The sequence below is a fragment of the Marmota marmota genome, unplaced genomic scaffold (genome assembly GCF_001458135.2).
Source record: "Marmota marmota marmota unplaced genomic scaffold, marMar, whole genome shotgun sequence".
Classification (NCBI taxonomy): Eukaryota; Metazoa; Chordata; class Mammalia; order Rodentia; family Sciuridae; genus Marmota; species Marmota marmota.
Genome location: NW_026000211.1, coordinates 29626163 through 29642888, shown reverse-complemented (window position 1 = coordinate 29642888; position 16726 = coordinate 29626163). Strand labels below are relative to the sequence as shown.

Here is a 16726-nt window from a genome sequence, read left to right as displayed (position 1 = left end):
TCTGTCTTCTATTCCAATTAGGTTCCCCAACAAATAAAGGATTATTGCTGAGATATAAAAATGTACCCCTTTTAAAATAATTTTTAAAATATCTTAATTACTACCCATGTAACTTTAAATAATTTAAAAAAATTAGTTTTACTCAATAGTAGTATCGTTAAAACATAATTGTACATTTGTCAATTGATGGAAGAAGTTTCTTTAGTCCCAATTTATTGTCATGGCATTGGTATCTGCATCATTTCTGTATGTCTTTTAACTGAGAAGTAATGTAATGATTTGAAAGTGTACAATGACCAGTTTTATTCACTGAGAAGTAATACAAAAAATCACACAATTTTAGTTTTGATTTCAGTTAATAGATCTAACATGCAAATTGTAATTTACATCTGAAATTATTTTAAGTCAAATTATTTTAAAATAACAGTATTCGTGGGTTACTGTGGCCCCATTAGCTTTGGATTAGGACAATGGATATACATATTATTTTGAACCAAATCTATTTTCAACATGAATAACATTGGGCAAGTTATTTACCCTTTCTTTTCTTGCTTTCTTTATCTGTAATGTAGATTATATTATTGCCTACTATATAGACAATTTGACAATTTAAAAGGGCTAATATTTGTAGCACTATGGAAAGTAGCCAGATTAATGTGCCTGCTGAATAGAGCAACTGAAGTTCTCATTTATGATTTTGCATTTTATACTGTAAATTTAAATGACAACAAAATATTTTATTGAATAATATCATATGCTTAACAAAATTACTTTGTTTTTATACAAAAACACAATTATAGTTCTATAGATATTTTTCCCTTTAGGAATAAATAATAATTCTCCAAGTATTACTGTTTGAAGCAGATGTTTTATGAAGATTCTGACAAGTTTATTTATTATTATCTACCTAAATTATATACAATAACTAGAAATTACATGTTTCATGCAAAATTAAGATATATAATATCTTAAAGATGTTATTTGATATAAATAAACATAAAACCAATGTTTATTTTCATTCCCATAAAATAACATTGTATTGTAAACTCATATATGATCAAAACATGCCTAGTTACAAATAAATTTATCTTCCTGAATGCAATCTTAGATTTCTACTCCAGGTCCATAACTGTTTTTCTAGATTCCTTGGGGCCTGATGTGCTCTTCTGCATAAACTGTATATTATGTAACACCTCCAAGGAGGGTCTGAGGCTTGACTTTGCTATCAATTACAGCAGTTTTCTATGTCCTTATGTTATCAGCATCACCACTGAGTAGGTTAAATAAAGAATCTACAGTATTCAGATCTGGTTTTGCTGTCATGAGTTACAAAAACCATTTCAGTTTTGAGCAGCTTGAATTTCACAATTACAGATAAGGACTGTGAGGAACACATCCGAACACAAAATTGATAGGTTCCCAAATGCTCCTGTTAGGTGGGGGCTGAGCCTTGATGAGCCTTGATGAGCCTTGATGCTGGAATTTCAGAAGGCAGAAGTTAAGTCATTGGAATGACAATGGGAGACATTAAAAGCCTTCTGGTTGACATTGATAAAGGTGGTTTCAACAGGTGGTGGAAATAAAATTCTACTGGGAAAAGATTCCAAGTGGAGGGGGACAGTGAACACAAACTAATGGCAGTGAGGAGTCTGGCTGTAAGAACAATGAAAAACAGAGCATTGACAGCTGGGGCCAGGGAGGAGGCTTCCTTTTGTAGAGAGGCATCCCTTCAGAGTTTTATGCTGATGAGAATGATCTAGCAGAGAGAATAGAGGCTGACACAGGGAATAAGCAGCTTGCACAGTGGCTGAGACTGAGCATCTAGAACCAAGTGAGGGGCTTGCTTTGGGTGGGAGTGTGGGCTGCACCCACTTGGGCACAGGTGAGCCAAGCCCACCAGTGGTGCTGGAAGGGTGTTTGTGGAGGAAGTGTCTCTGAACCTATTTCCTCCATGAAACAGGAAGCAGCAGCATCAGTAGAGAAGAAGATGAGGAGAAGAGTTGGGGATTTGAGGAGAGAAATGAAGACGTGAAATCATTCCTGAGGAAAGTGGATATGTGGATTGTTCAGCCACTGGCAGCAACTTCACCAGGCAGCTCCAGCGTCCACCTGCACTTGGGAGGTCATGAGTTCAGTGACGCCAGCCAGTGGAGCCACAGGTTCTCCAGCCTTTGCTAGTTTCACCACAGAATGAAGAATTGGATTGTTAAAAGGAAACTAAGACAAAGGAAAAGAGGGATGAGCGAGTTGAAGGTATCTTCAAGAGACTGACTACAATAGTGGGCCATGGACAAAAGCTGAATAAAGAGAAAAACAAGGAACAATGTGGTGGGTCAGGAGAAATGGAAATTTAACACAATCAAAAATTATCAGGATTGAAACTTGGCACACCCAAAAATTGGGTGACAGAAGGAATGACCAAGGACAAAGGCCGACAGAGGGTGAGATACCTAAAATTGACATTAGCAATGGAAGATAATGATAATGAGAGGGTCCAGGATATGATAGAGGGAATGAGTGGGTCAGACAAGGTGGAATTCAAAACCAATAATGAAGAGCAGGTGAAGGAAAGGAGGGGTCAGATTTGGGGAAGAATCACTGATGTTTATATTGATTTCACCAGGAAGGTAAGGATTTAGGGAAAGTGCCTAAGTGGGAAAGGGGAATGACCAGGGGATGGTCAAGCATGGGTTCAAGAATATGTGGATGATGATCAGGCTGAAAACATGGGATTCTGGAAGCCACGATTCTAGGGAGAATTTTTTTTTTTTTGGGGGGGGAGGTGCAGCAGGTAAAGTGATAGAGCAAAATCTGTAAGCAGCAGAAAAGCAAAGACTGATCCTGCCTCTTCTCCGGCCCCACAGGCTGAGGATCAAAGAAGCAAAAATAGCATCATTATGAGAAAATAGCCTCAAAATAAAAACCTTCTTCTCAGCAAAAGAAACAGTCAACGAGGTGAAGAGAGATTCTACATTTTTGGAGCAAATTTTTGCCACATGCAAGTCTGATAGAGCACTAATCTCCAGGATTAAAACTCAAAAAAGCAAACAACCTAAGCAATAAATGGGCTAAAGAGCTGAACAGACACTTCTCAGAAGATGATGCATAATCGATCAATAAATATATAAAAAAAGTTCAACATCTCTAGCAACTAGAGAAATGCAAATCAAAACTACTCTAAGATTCCATCCTGCGCCAGTCAGAATGGCAGTTATCAAGAATACAAACAACAGTGTTGGTGAGGATGTGGAGGAAAAGACACACTCATACATTGCCGGTGGGACTGCACATTGGTGCAACCAAACTGGAAAGCAGTTTGGAGATTCCTTAGAAAACTTGGAATGGAACCACCATTTCACCCAGGTATCCCACTCCTTGGTTTATACCCAAAGGACTTACAAACACCATACTATGGTAACATGGCCACATTAATGTTTACAGCAGCTAAATTCACAGTAGCTGAACTATGGAACTAACCTAGATGCCCTTCAATAGATGAATGGATAAAGAAACTTTGAGATATATATATATATATATATACACATACATACAACGGAATATTACTCAGCATTAAAAAATAAAATTATGGCATTTGCAGGTAAATGGATGGAGTTGGAGAATATCATGGTAAGCAAAGTAAGCCAATCCCAAAAAACCAAAGGCTGAATGTTCTCTCTGATAAGTGAATGCTGATGCATAATGGGGGGAGAGCATGGGAAAAATGGAGAAACTTTGGGCAAAGGGGAAGGTGGGTTAGGGTGGGGGTATGGGGGAAGGAAAGATGGTGGAATGAGATGGACATCACAACCCTAAGTGCATGTATGACTGAATATAAGGTGCAATGCTATATTGTGTACAATCAGAGAAATGAAAAGTTGTGATGCAATTATATACAATGAATCAAAATGTGTTCTGCTATCATATATACCTAATTAAGATTTAATTAAGTAATTAATAATTTGAGAGAGAGAGAGAGAGAGAGAGAGAGAGAGAGAGAGAGAGAAAATGAACACAATGTTTTGGGCAGCCAGAATGCAGAGAGCAGTGTTGAGTGAAATAAAAGGAAGAGAGGACTGGGATCTTTCTAAGAGCATCTAAGCGTTCTCCGAGCCTTCATCTGGCCCTCCCTTTTCCAGGTCTCAATCCTGGAACTCTTGTGCAGAGAGAGGCTGTAAATTATTTAAGGGCACAGAATTTGGAGCAAGAGATTCTGGTAACCAACCTTGGAACAGAGAAACAAACACTCTGGGACTTGGTTTCCTCATTGCTGCAATAGGGATAATAATAATGCTTTCATAAAGATAAAGCGAATCTTAGATTTCATCTCATTCCAGTCAGAATGGCAGCTATTATGAAGACAAACAACAATAAGTGTTGGTGAGGATGAGGGAAAAATGATACACTCATACACTGCTGGTGGGACTGCAAACTGGTGCAGCCAATACGGAAAGTAGTATGGAGATTTCTTGGAAAATTGGGAATGGAACCACAATTTGACCCAGCTATCCCTCTCCTCAGTCTATTCCCAAAGGACTTAAAAACAGCATACTAAAGGGACACAGCCACATCAATGTTACAGCAGCACAATTCACAATAGCTAAACTGTGTAACTAAATTAAATACCCTTCAGTAGATGAATGGATTAAAAAATGTGGCATACGTGCACAATGTATGAATATTACTCAGCAATAAAAGAGAATAAAATCATGGCATTTTCAGGTAAATGGATGGAGTTAGAGAAGATTATGCTAAGTGAAGTTAGCCAATCCCAAGAAACCAAATGTTGAATGTTTTCTCTGATATAAGGAGGCTAATCATAGTGGGATAGGGAGAGGAAGCATGGGAGGAATAGACGAATTCTAGATAGGGCAGAGGGGTGGGAGGGGAAGGGAGGCAGTAGGTTAGAAACAATGATGGAATGTGATGGATGTTATTATGCAAAGTACATGTATGAAGACACCAATTGCTGTGAATACGCTTTGTATACAATCAGAGAAATGAGAACTGTGCTCTATATGTGTAATAAGAATTGTAATGCATTCTGCTGTCTTATATAAATTAAAAATTAATTATAAAAAAAGATAAAGTGAATCAAAATAGAACACACAGAGCAGTCTCTAAGTGGTAATTTAATAGATCATGTGTTCAAAGAACACCAGGTGGCATCCTGAAGATTTGCATGGCTTCTCTTGGGTCATAATGTCCAACGTAACAAGAAAGGGAACATTTTGGGAGACCTTATGAAAAAAAGCAGAAGTCAATATTTCCGTTTGGTGTTATATATTCAAAGAATCATTTTGCTTTGGTTTAGAAGGGTAACTTCTAAACTGGAGTTAAATGGAAACATAAAAGTTTAAATTTAGTGGACAACCTCCCCTACCTCAGCCCCCATGGGTCTATCTGTCCTGATGAAACCCCTCCCAGTCCCCCAACCATCCCACCTCCTGTCCCCAGTCTCCCCCCATATCCCCAACCTTGCTCCACTCTGCTTTACACTCTGTCCCTGAGTACAGATTGGTAAAATTCGTTTGATCTTGCCCAGTGTCTCTGTGTGGTAGAAAACTGGATGATGTCTCTCGAGAACTAGATCCTGAGCTTGTAGGGTGCACCTTCATGGCATTTTAGAAAGAATCTATCTCTTTTCTTAACTCCAATTAGAAATTAAGTGGCTCCCTTCATATTAAAGCCCAGGCAGTTGAAGAGATCATAAAGTTTCATGCTTAGCTGTTGTACTTAGGTTTTTATGAAGAAAAGCTTTAAAAAAGCTAAATATTACGTTTTATAATCAATTTAGTGAATGTTCACATATTAAATGCTTATTATGTGCCTAGCAGTGTGGGAGTTGAATTGCAGAAATAAGACTCTTCTTTTTCTTTTCCTTCCTTTCTTTCCCTCTTTCTTTTTCATTTCCTGAATGTTAAAGAAGCAAGTATTTTGAATACAGTATTTTCTTTTCTTTCACATTACTCTTGCCCGGTACCACATTAACCAACTAGATGTGAAGAAAAACACCCAAACCAAGAGCAAGCCTAATGACACTCTAAGTTGACATGTAAAACTATGTATTTATTATGTGTGATGTGATGTTTTGAAGTACACACACACACACACACACACACACACACACACACACATTGTGGGAAAGTTAAATCTAGCTAAATGTTTTATCCCACACAAAGCTTACCAGTTTTTCTATATAAAATTACTATGAGGTATCTCATCAAAATCCTGCACTTGGGTTTATTTTCCATTCATCTTTTAGTGACCAGTCATAGAATCCTGGAAGGCATCTCTGTTTACCTTCCTGCAGGGCTAGAGCCACTGTCTTCACTTTCCCATTGGTCATTTTTACTTCTTGGAACTGGGGGCTACAGCATTTCAGCAGCTAGTGGATCAGCATCGTTTTCTTCTCTACCAATCCATTCTCCAATCACTCAGGGCCTCAGAAGAGAAGAATCGAATGCCACTGTTTCCTGAAGAGAAGAAAAGAAGGTGCTGCTTTTGATGGCTTTTTCTTGTTCACGGACAACAGGAAAATAACCCTGTCTAGAGGGTTGGCTGCTCACTCAAGCCAAAAGGTTCTTTTCTTTCTTCTGAATTGACATAAAACTTCAGTTCTTCTCATCTCTACTCAACTTCTTGTTCTGTGTGGTTTATGCTGATTCCTGAGGATCACTGTGATACAGGATTTAGTAATAAAATCTTGGATTTGGATTTGGAAGACTACAGACGAGGAGTAGGACTAGCATTCCTGGTGAAAGGAGGAGGGTGCTTTAGGGCCCAGAAATTGAGAGCATGGTATCACTCCTGGGAAATGGTACATAATTTCTCTGGAAGAAATTGGGTTGGGGTCAACAGACAAAGTCAAGAGGCAATAGGGCCAGATGGGCACATCATCTCCAATTGTGGAGCATCCTGGACTTTTAAAGATCCAGTGGAGGCTTGAAGCAGGGCAATGTCAGGGAGAGGTATGTCATACTAATTCAAAAAATGTTAATCTCTTTTCATAGATTTAAAATGAGGTAACTCATTCAATTGAATGACTTGAACATGGTTCAGCTATAAAAATTGTATTGCATGAAGATACTGAATACATGTAATTGCTAGGGATATTTAAGTGAAAAAATGACAAGTTAAAAAGAAACACATATACATTGATCTAATTTTTGTTTAGAATTCATATGGATTGACATCCATCATTCATTCATTTTCTAATGTCCATTGATTCTTAGTATGTGCAAAAAACTGCTCTTTACTAGGCAAAACATTGAGTAAAACCAAAGTTGTATAAAGGTTTTATTTGAAGGGAAGAATTGATGGTGATCTTAAACTTTTGATTTGGTATTTCCATATCTTTTCAACATTTTATGATAAATATAATCTGGTGACTTTGAAAATATTTTGATCTAAGAAACACATGCTTTGTTTAAATTATGTCTACTGATAAGTTTTAGTATTAGAAGAATCTTGAACAATTTTGAAAATTTAGATCTTGTGTTATGAGTCTTTACAATTCACAAATATATAAATCCAATACATGATACAACAAAAAATAATAATATCATATATGTAAAACAATGTATAGATAACAAATATAATTTCAAAAGCAGCATATAAAGAATGATGTGGATAATATTTGATAAGAATTTCTCAAATATAATTTCAAAAGCAGCATATAAAGAATGATGTAGATAATATTTGATAAGAATTTCTCCAAGTGAGAATAAGTAATAAAAGGTAATTGGATACCTAAATATTGTTTCAGCCTATAAAACATAGTAGATGTACTTTATTAAGAGTGTGTAACTTAACAAGTAATTTTAACTCTCTCTGCACTTATGTTCCCTGAGTTAGAAAAACAAAGGACTCCAATAGATTTCAGCTGTGAAATCATGCAATTAAATTAATGTTTTGAAATAACTGGAAAGTCATATTTATCTGCCAAAATCGAATGTCATTTGAAGTAAAGGAATTAAAATTGAGTATATTGGTAAAAGTTAAGCCTGCATTTGCTTTTCAAAGCAGACAAGGGAAAATACATGTTTCAGAACTTAAAAAAAATGAATGTATTTACAGAGGCAGAATCTAGTTTGGGCAATTTGAAATGTAATTCTCTGTATTTTATTTTATCCAACTATAAAATGTTGGTAATGGGAATTATTAAATCTACTATAGCAAATTAATTCATAAGTAAGGGTGGAATCATAAAATTCTGTGTATATGCTAAATATAATTATTTATGGACATGAACTCTATTCAAACCATTTCTATGCATGTATCTGGAAGAGCAGAATTGCTGCATGGGTTGAGTTGGGTAAGAAGAGATGTTTGGTAATCAGTATGGGCAGAGGATCAGAACAGGAAATTGATGGTGTGGTTTAGCGACCTACAAAGTTTTATTTTATAGGTGATGTATCAAAAAGATGAGATAATGAATTCAATGTTATTCATTTTATTTACATAATGGGGAAGGATTTGGTTTGAAGATTTGTCCTGCTATTGGCTCATAGTAGCCTAAGGACTCGTACAAAGAAAATAACAGTCAGAACAACAGAATTAATAAACTTAGGATCCATAAAACAAAGAAAAAAGAAGGAAGAAAGAAAGAGGATTTAAAGTTGGGTATGATCAAAAATTTGTGAACTGCAGAGAATCAGAAATAACTCTGCAGTTGCTTGCTGGGAAATTAAATAAAATTATAGACTCCACTGCTGGTGGAAAGTAGAGTGCAGAGAGAAGGATAAATGGTTTGGTATCCAGGATATTTAACTCCTCTGGCAACAGAAATTTAATGAGAAATAGCTGAAAAGCAAGGCAATAAAAAGTCACAGAATCTTGGAGTGAATTTTTAGCTGGTAGTTAAGTGAGATATGGTGTTTTTAAATAAAAGACTAAATTAATGCCTTTGGCTTTGCAATATCGTGGTTGGTGAAAGCTGTGAAATGGTAAGGAAATTATCATGGGAGGCTTTTTTATTTTTTGTACCAGGGATTGAACCCAGAAGTAATTAACCACTGAACCACATCCCCATCCCCCTTATCTTTTTTTTTCTAACTTTGATACAGAGTCTCACTAAGTTGTTTAGGGCCTTGTAAAGTTGCTCAGGCTGGCCTTGCACTTGTGATCCTCCTGCCTTAGCCTCCCAAAATTCTGGGATTGCAGGTGTGCACCACTGCACCCAGCAAGTGGCTGCATTTTGATTCTGACAATTTTCACCAAAAATATAGGTGCAGAAACAGAACATTCAATATAGAAATATAAAGGAAGAAGGAATTCAGGAGAACCTCTGAAATAGCCTGGCCCACACTTCCCAAAATAAACAAGAGGAAGCATCCCTGCTATAAACAATGGAGCCGAATCTGAAGGTTTCTCCACTCTGCTCTGAAGCATCTGAACGTAAAATTAAACCATGCCTAGTTCTGCTATGGCCAACATTTTTCAAATAATTCAGAAGGTCTTATGTAAAATAGTGTTCAGAAAGCATTTTAAATGAAGGGACCTGGGCTTTGTCATGCTAGAAACTAACGTCTCTTGAAAGCACAGTTCATCCCAGACCACCCTTGGGAAGGAATAAGGGAGACAAACAGACTGTTGTTCAAGTCATAGCTTTAGGCTGCTCCAGCTAAGTTTCATTAGAGAAGAATTCAGTCTTTTCTCTGAGACAGGTGGCTGTTTGCTCAGGACCATGAGGAATCATAGTTCAATACAAAGTGATTTCTACTAAGAAGTCTTTATTTGGGCATTTCTTTTGGTCTCGTTTTTCCATTCAGCCAGGAAACAAAATATTCTACAGTTCAAAAAGTCAAATAAAGCTAGGAAGAATCGGGTGATGCCTTTTGTGAATGGATGAATTTGTAATGTGGCCTCTTAGGAACCCTGTGGTTATACTTCCTCACAGCGCAGATCTAAAAGGCCCAAATCTCACTTTCCAATTAGTTTCAGAGGTCTGGCAGTATTGTTTTGAGAAACAGAAAATAATGTCTTGTCCATTCCGAAATGAATAGAATAAAAATGAAGCTCACTCATGGTTTAGTGCCCAGGACATTTACAACAACACAATGCATACACAACCTTCAAGGCACCATCTATCAATGACATGGCCATCCAACAGAAGAGCCAAAACAACTGCAGGGAGCTACCTGAGATCTCCTGCCATGATCCCAGTGCTGGGGGACAGCCAGCTCCTTAAATTATCCACCCCCCCCCCCCCAAGTAACCTGGAATTTAAATTTCACTTCACTAGGAAACAGGAAATGTTTTTAATTGATTTAAATGAGCATTCCAAGTCCCAAACCAAATGATGTTTGGTAAATTTTTGTAGATAAGGGCAACATTGTCCTGAGTGTAGGACAAGAATATATACATGAGGAAGAATTGGGAATGGAGGTGATGGGGCAGAAAACTCTTTGGGATTTTAAATGGGAACAAAAGTCTCAAAAAATGATAATGGTGGGCTGGGGATATGGCTCAAGCAGTAGCGCGCTCACCTGGCATGCGTGCGGCCCGGGTTCAATCCTCAGCACCACATACAAAGATGCTGTGTCTTCCGAAAAGTAAAAAATAAATATAAAAAATTCTCTCTCTCTCTCTCTCTTTCTCTCTCTCTCTCTCTAAAAAATATGGTAATGGAAGTGAGTCTATGCTTTAGAAAGTCATGGAGAGTGGTAGGGTAGGGGGAAGGCAGCAATGGTGAGAAAAAGGAATTAAGATCCATTTGCTCACATCAGAAATCAGCAAAGGTGTGATGTGTTAAGTTTGAACAGCTACTGCTGAGATCAATGAGAAACTGCACAGCTCTGAAGACCAGAACCTGTATACCAGAGTCAGGTATCAAGAATGTTGGACAATCTGAAGGGAAAGCTGGGTCTTGTCTCCAGGCATTCCAATAGATGTCACAAAGAATCACAAACCAAATACATAGCAGCAGAGGAAAGAAGAAACACTATATACATACTTGGCTGAGCTAATAATGCACATTTTGTTGATTATTATTCTCTGTAAATCTCTACATATTTAGTGTTTGATTGATGCTTGTGCATGAGGCGTACTCACCTCCTGGTGAGTTCAATATCATTAAATTGACTTTGGGCCCCAGGTAGGAAATTCAGCAGTTAGGTTAAAAAGTGTTCGACATATATTTCATAATTATTGAATGTGTCTTTAAGAATTACCAAATAGTTAATTAACTAATCAGAAATCGCTTATTTCTAACAAGCTGCTAATTTATTCCAATTCTTCTTCCAAGATCAATTTATTTTTCCATTTCTATACTGATTTATTCAATTTATTCAAGTCAGGCTTTCACTGCTTCTCTCTTGAATATTGCCTTTAACTGTTCAAAGTTGCCCTGAAGTTGAGCCTATGCCTTATTGCCAGATAAAGAGTCCTGAAATTTTCATCTTATTTCTCCTGCTCAAACACTCTTTTCTGTGTGCACTCCAATTTTAACAGAATAATACCCAAATTCTTTGGTGTCTAATTTTTAAAATAGGCCAACATATCATGCAAACATACCATGCAATACAGTAAGAGTCTACATTAAAGGAAAATGAAAAGCCAAGGTGCCTTCCACTCTGCTTGTAGCACATGAACTTGCTGGATTCAAATGAACTTTGCTCATTATCACATTCCTGGTGCTCAGTAGCTAATCCTTTCTAGACTTTATATCTCCTTTAGCTTATATCCCACCCTTTGGGTTTGGTTGCAGATTCTGCTTTTTTTCAATTTGGCCCTTAATATTCCCTAGTGGAACTCCACAAAGATTAATATGGGACTGTAGGAAAATTTTGTACGAGCCAGCAATGGTGTTCTTCCTTTACAACTTCTACAGTTCCTTCCTTCCTTCCTTCCTTCCTTCCTTCCTTCCTTCCTTCCTTCCTTCCTTCCTTCCTTCCTTCCTTTCTCCTCCTCCTCCTCCTCCTCCTCCTCCTCCTTCAAGTTTTTTAGTTGTAGTTGGACACATTACCTTTATTTTATTTATTTATTTTATGTTGTGCTGAGGATCAAACCCAGGGCCTTAATCATGCTAGGTGAGCGCTCTACCCCTGAGCCACAATCCCAGCCCTCTACAATTTTCTTTTGATATCTTAAACCCAGATGGTTGAAGGAAGCCTCTATTAGGCTTCCTTCTATTTGCAAATTGTGTAGACTTGTCTCGCTCATGTCCTGTGTGGGCGAGAGGGTGGGTACCCCTAGTAGTGATGTGCTGGCTGTGAAATAAGATATGAAACTAATATATCAAGAAATTAAAGAAAAACAGACAAAAATATATTTAAAGTAGGGGCATGGCCAGTTGAGCCTACTAGAGGGGTCTAGCTTCTAACAAAGAAGAAGCCTGTGCCTGCTTTATTTATAGTGGTACAGATCAAAGGGGATCAGTATGTATAAGGTTTCCATGTGGGAGGAGTCTTTTCTTGGTGCTTGCTTCTCAGGGTGGCAGGGATGCCACAATAAACAGGTTATTTGGCCTTTGGCAGGCGACGCCCATCTCCAGGAGGCTCTTTGATCCTAAGGCTGTGAGTTAGGACAGCATGATCCAGGCATTCTTATGGTGGGGGTGGGGGTGGGGGTATTCCACCCAGGAGTTCCTGAAAGAGTGTCCTCTCTGCCTTAATGATTAGAACAAATATATATTTATATATAATTATATACTATATATATGGCCTCCAACAGACTTGGTCAAAGATGATTCTTTATCTAAATACTCTGAGTCTAGGAAATTTAGAATGTTACAATATTTGTGTTATGAGTTGGAATTTTTAAGGGAGTCATTTGACTGATTAGAAACCATTTGGAAATAAATTCAGTACTAACACATAGCTACTGTAAATGAAGTGAAATCCACAATTATAAATATATAATAAAATACATACCTTCATTAATGTGATTAGGCATGTGCTGTTTAACAACTGAGATATGTTCTGAGAAATAGAAGTATATCCCCAAATGGGAAAATATAACGAACTTGGAAGTGTACAGTTCATTTCACTTTCCTTTTGCGTAAAGTATTAGTTGAAAAATACTGGTACCTGAATAGAGCATCAAGTTACATAACTAATTTGGGAGCAAAATCTATCATTGAGAAACAAAATTATGAGCTTATCTCACATCATTAAAAGCCAAGAGAAAATCACTCCACACAAAGAAAAGCTGACCTATGTTCCCAGCCTGTTAGTATATTATTAATGTCATGATGCCATTGTCCTCTGGAAGATAACATTTGGTTGCTGTTTGCATTGTTATTACTGAGTCTTTATACAGCACATTCATCTTTTAATGGGTTTAAAAGGTCACTTGTGATCTAAGCATTTTCCAAGTTACCCTTCTTTTCTTTTCTTGAACATGGTGATGGTGTTTGTTTGGTTTGTTGTACTCTGAAAGATTCCATGCTCTGAAAGATACTCTGGACACTGAGGATATACCCAGGATACCTGTCTTTAGGGCCTGCCACTGTACCTGTGGGAAACATTTAAGATGCATGTGTCCTCATCTGGTTGGAACAAGGCTCCCATCCTCAGCATTCATCACCAGTCTCTGCAGATTTTTGTCCAAAGCACATAGGTGAAAGAGGTAAATTGTGTCTGCTTCAAACTTCTCTCTCTAGGGAGAGAATAAACTTGTTCTTCAGTATGTAAAATAGATTGTCTCTAAAATTCATACACTGTTTTGCAATTATATTTTAAGGACTTGCACCTAAATGACTTAGATTGTCAATGTGTTCATAGCCACAATTATATTGATCTGTGCCACTCTTTGACATGCTGCCTCAATTTTTTCTGGTCATGCAGTTCAAGGGAGCTAGATTTTGAAAAATTTCATAAATTCTTGCCAAAAGTGATAGGGATCTGATTTCAGTATTGTGGCTTCTCATGGTTATATAGAATTTGAGTTGTCTGTGTACAGGACAAACTGCAAGACAATTTATCTTTTCTTTCTACATTCTTCCAACTCTCCATTTACCACTTCTGGTCAATTTAGAATTCACCTCAGATCCATGCTAAGAATGGGATCAACCCTGAATCCTAACACAACTAAACCCATGGCTATCACTTGGATAAATGTCCACCAAAATCCTATGTCTTAAAGAATTGGTTATTAGCCTTTAGTGTTTCAGGGAGATGGTGGACCCTTTAGGAGGTGGGGCCTATTGGAGGGAAGTTAGGTCATTGGAGCAATGCCCTTGGAGGGGATATTGAGATCCCAGACCTTTCTTGTCTCTCTCGGTTCTCTGGCAAACGTGCAGGAGTGCTGCATATTCCCACCATGATGGACTGCCTCACCTCAGGCCCAAAGGCCATGGGGCCATGCAACCATCTGAAACTGTGAACCAAATGAACCTTTCCTTATTAATGAATATTATCTCAGTTATTTGGTCAAAGCTTTGGAAAGCTGACTAACACCTATTAATGTCAACTGATCCAGTTAATGCCCAAGATGATTCCACCTGGCAGTCCCTATATAAGATGGCACTCCTTTGTGTGCAAATCTGTTTGTATGAAAACAGAAGAACTCTAAATGTGTCACCATGACTCTTACCTGGCTATGCCTACTTCCCTCCTAAGAGGCCTCATATTTTAAGGCAGAAAGTCAGCCACAGGGCAGAGATTATTGTCTGGCTTATAGAGCTGAGTACTCCTGTCTGCATCAATAGGGAAACATTTTAACATTCAAGCTCTAGAAAGAGTTTGAAAATCAACTACCATCAAGACCTTTATCCCTGGCTTTCATCACCTTTTTCATTAGCCTGAGCCTGTGCAGTTCCTTTTCCATTTCTATTATTCTCAAACAAGGCCTTAGGTTTCCAAATCTTTGTTCTTTTGAGCCCCTAGCTATTTCTTCCCATTTTTTCCACCGAACTCCACCTCATACTCAATCTGTCCACCCCAGGTTCACAAGTCCTTGCCTGAAGTATGGCCACCTCTTTTTGATGAAGCCAGAGCTGCATCCTGTCTGCATTCCATCACTTCTAAGCAATTCCTTGTTCCTCCTTCCATAGGGGATTGTAGGCCGATTATTAAGTCAGATTCTTGCATATACCCTGTTACTGAGATTTACTTCCCATTTGATCCCCAACTGGGGTAATTTTCAGATTTTTGAAAATATTCACACATGACTTAAAGCTTTGACAGCACCACTAAACCTCACCATCTTCCACCCATGTCAAGATACAATCAACATCATAGCCTCACAGTTACTTGCTTTTCTCCATTTCTTTCATCCATCTACTCCCATGGCCACACCCTAAAACTTGCCATCCCCAAAACTATCCCTTTTCTGATGCTTTATATTTCAGTACCTCATTCCTTACCCACTTTCTTTGGTGATGTTTGTCACTCATTCTCTTCTCTTCAGTTTTTGGGCATCTCCCTTTTTGCACACTCTATCAGCAATTCTCTGACCTTTCATCTTTTTTCTATTGAGCCTAGACCTCTTCATCAATTCTACTTTTCCTGTAAATCCATTAGGCTTATCTCATTATATATTTCATTATATACTCCAGTTGGCAAATCTTGCTAAAGAAACCCACAACTTAAAATATATAGCATCCTTCCTCTGGACTCTCATCAGATACTGAACATATAATTGGATGCTATTTTACCATCCAAGTGACATATATTATGTTAAAAACTGAACTTACTCTATCAAAATTTGGTTAAGCTTGAGTGAAGAATTTGTTGCTGACTTTCACAAATTGCTGTTTGTAAGATGTTTAAAATCATTATTTTTTTGCATTTAAAAATTAAGAAATGTCATGCTATATTTGGCATGGTATCTTCTAGACCAGGAATGGAAAATATACTTCTTTTTCATGCCAATTTCAATTGCTTAGAGTACCAGTAACTCATTTGTATTGACTACTGAACACATAGTGCATAATTTGGTTAACAGGATTTGGACATTAGAGGATTAGAGAAGGCAGACAGTTTTCCAAGCAGTGCTTAGCTGATGTGTATTCAACCATCAGGTTTCAGCTTAAACAGAATTTCCTCAAAGACAATTTATCTTGAAACTTGATCTAGATTTTACCATGTGGTCCTTATCACAGCTCTTAACTAATATCCCTGCCCTAATAGACTAACAGGTTCTGTAAGAGAACTTTCCTATCATGCTTACCATGGTATCCTATGCTTAAGTGTCTAGCAAATGCTTAATAAATATTTGCTGAATAAGCTGCATGGTTCTAACCTGCAAACCTGCTTTGCACATATTTTTTCTAGCCAAAAGAGGCCATTTGTTGTCTCCCTAAGGACACCATATATCCCAACTTTCATTCCGGCCATACGCTCAACACTTATAAATGAATCTTTATTAAAGACACTTCAATGCCTTTTGTTAGACACTTCAATATTTTACATGTCTTCAATGTACATTGTACCAAAATTTCTATAAATAAATAACTTTGTACATAAAAGTAATACTTCCTCTTTCACATTGCCTCTCAGAAGCAGAAAATTCACATATTTTGTGGAAGTAACATTTATCAGTTAACAGTTGAGGACAAAACAATGGTTAACAACAGAATTATACAATTTTGACAATATTATTTTCCTATCATGTTGCTGTTTCCTTGGAGGGGGGTCGGTAATAGTTCTGGTGCCTTAGTGTATGGCGGGAATTTAGAGACAAACAATGGTGCAGCTATGTTCATCAAAAAAACTCTTCTCAAGTTCAAGAGTCTAATAGACCACCATACAATAATCATGGGAGACTTCAACACACCTCTCTC

General features: G+C 37.5%; 1 protein-coding gene across 12 annotated transcripts in view; it reads right to left on the bottom strand.

Annotated features, from left to right (window-relative positions):
- Nucleotides 1–16726, bottom strand: part of LOC107142568 (leucine-rich repeats and immunoglobulin-like domains protein 1) — an 83219-nt gene that overhangs the window by 1957 nt on the left and 64536 nt on the right. For 11 of the 12 annotated variants that reach the window (XM_048791751.1, XM_048791752.1, XM_048791750.1 and 8 more), the window contains one exon: nucleotides 6301–6473. The exons of the other annotated variant lie outside the window; for it this stretch is intronic. In XM_048791751.1, the coding sequence (XP_048647708.1) occupies nucleotides 6412–6473 (62 nt within the window). In that variant the 3' untranslated portion in view covers nucleotides 6301–6411. The remainder of the gene's footprint in view (nucleotides 1–6300; nucleotides 6474–16726) is intronic. 12 annotated transcript variants of the gene reach the window in all.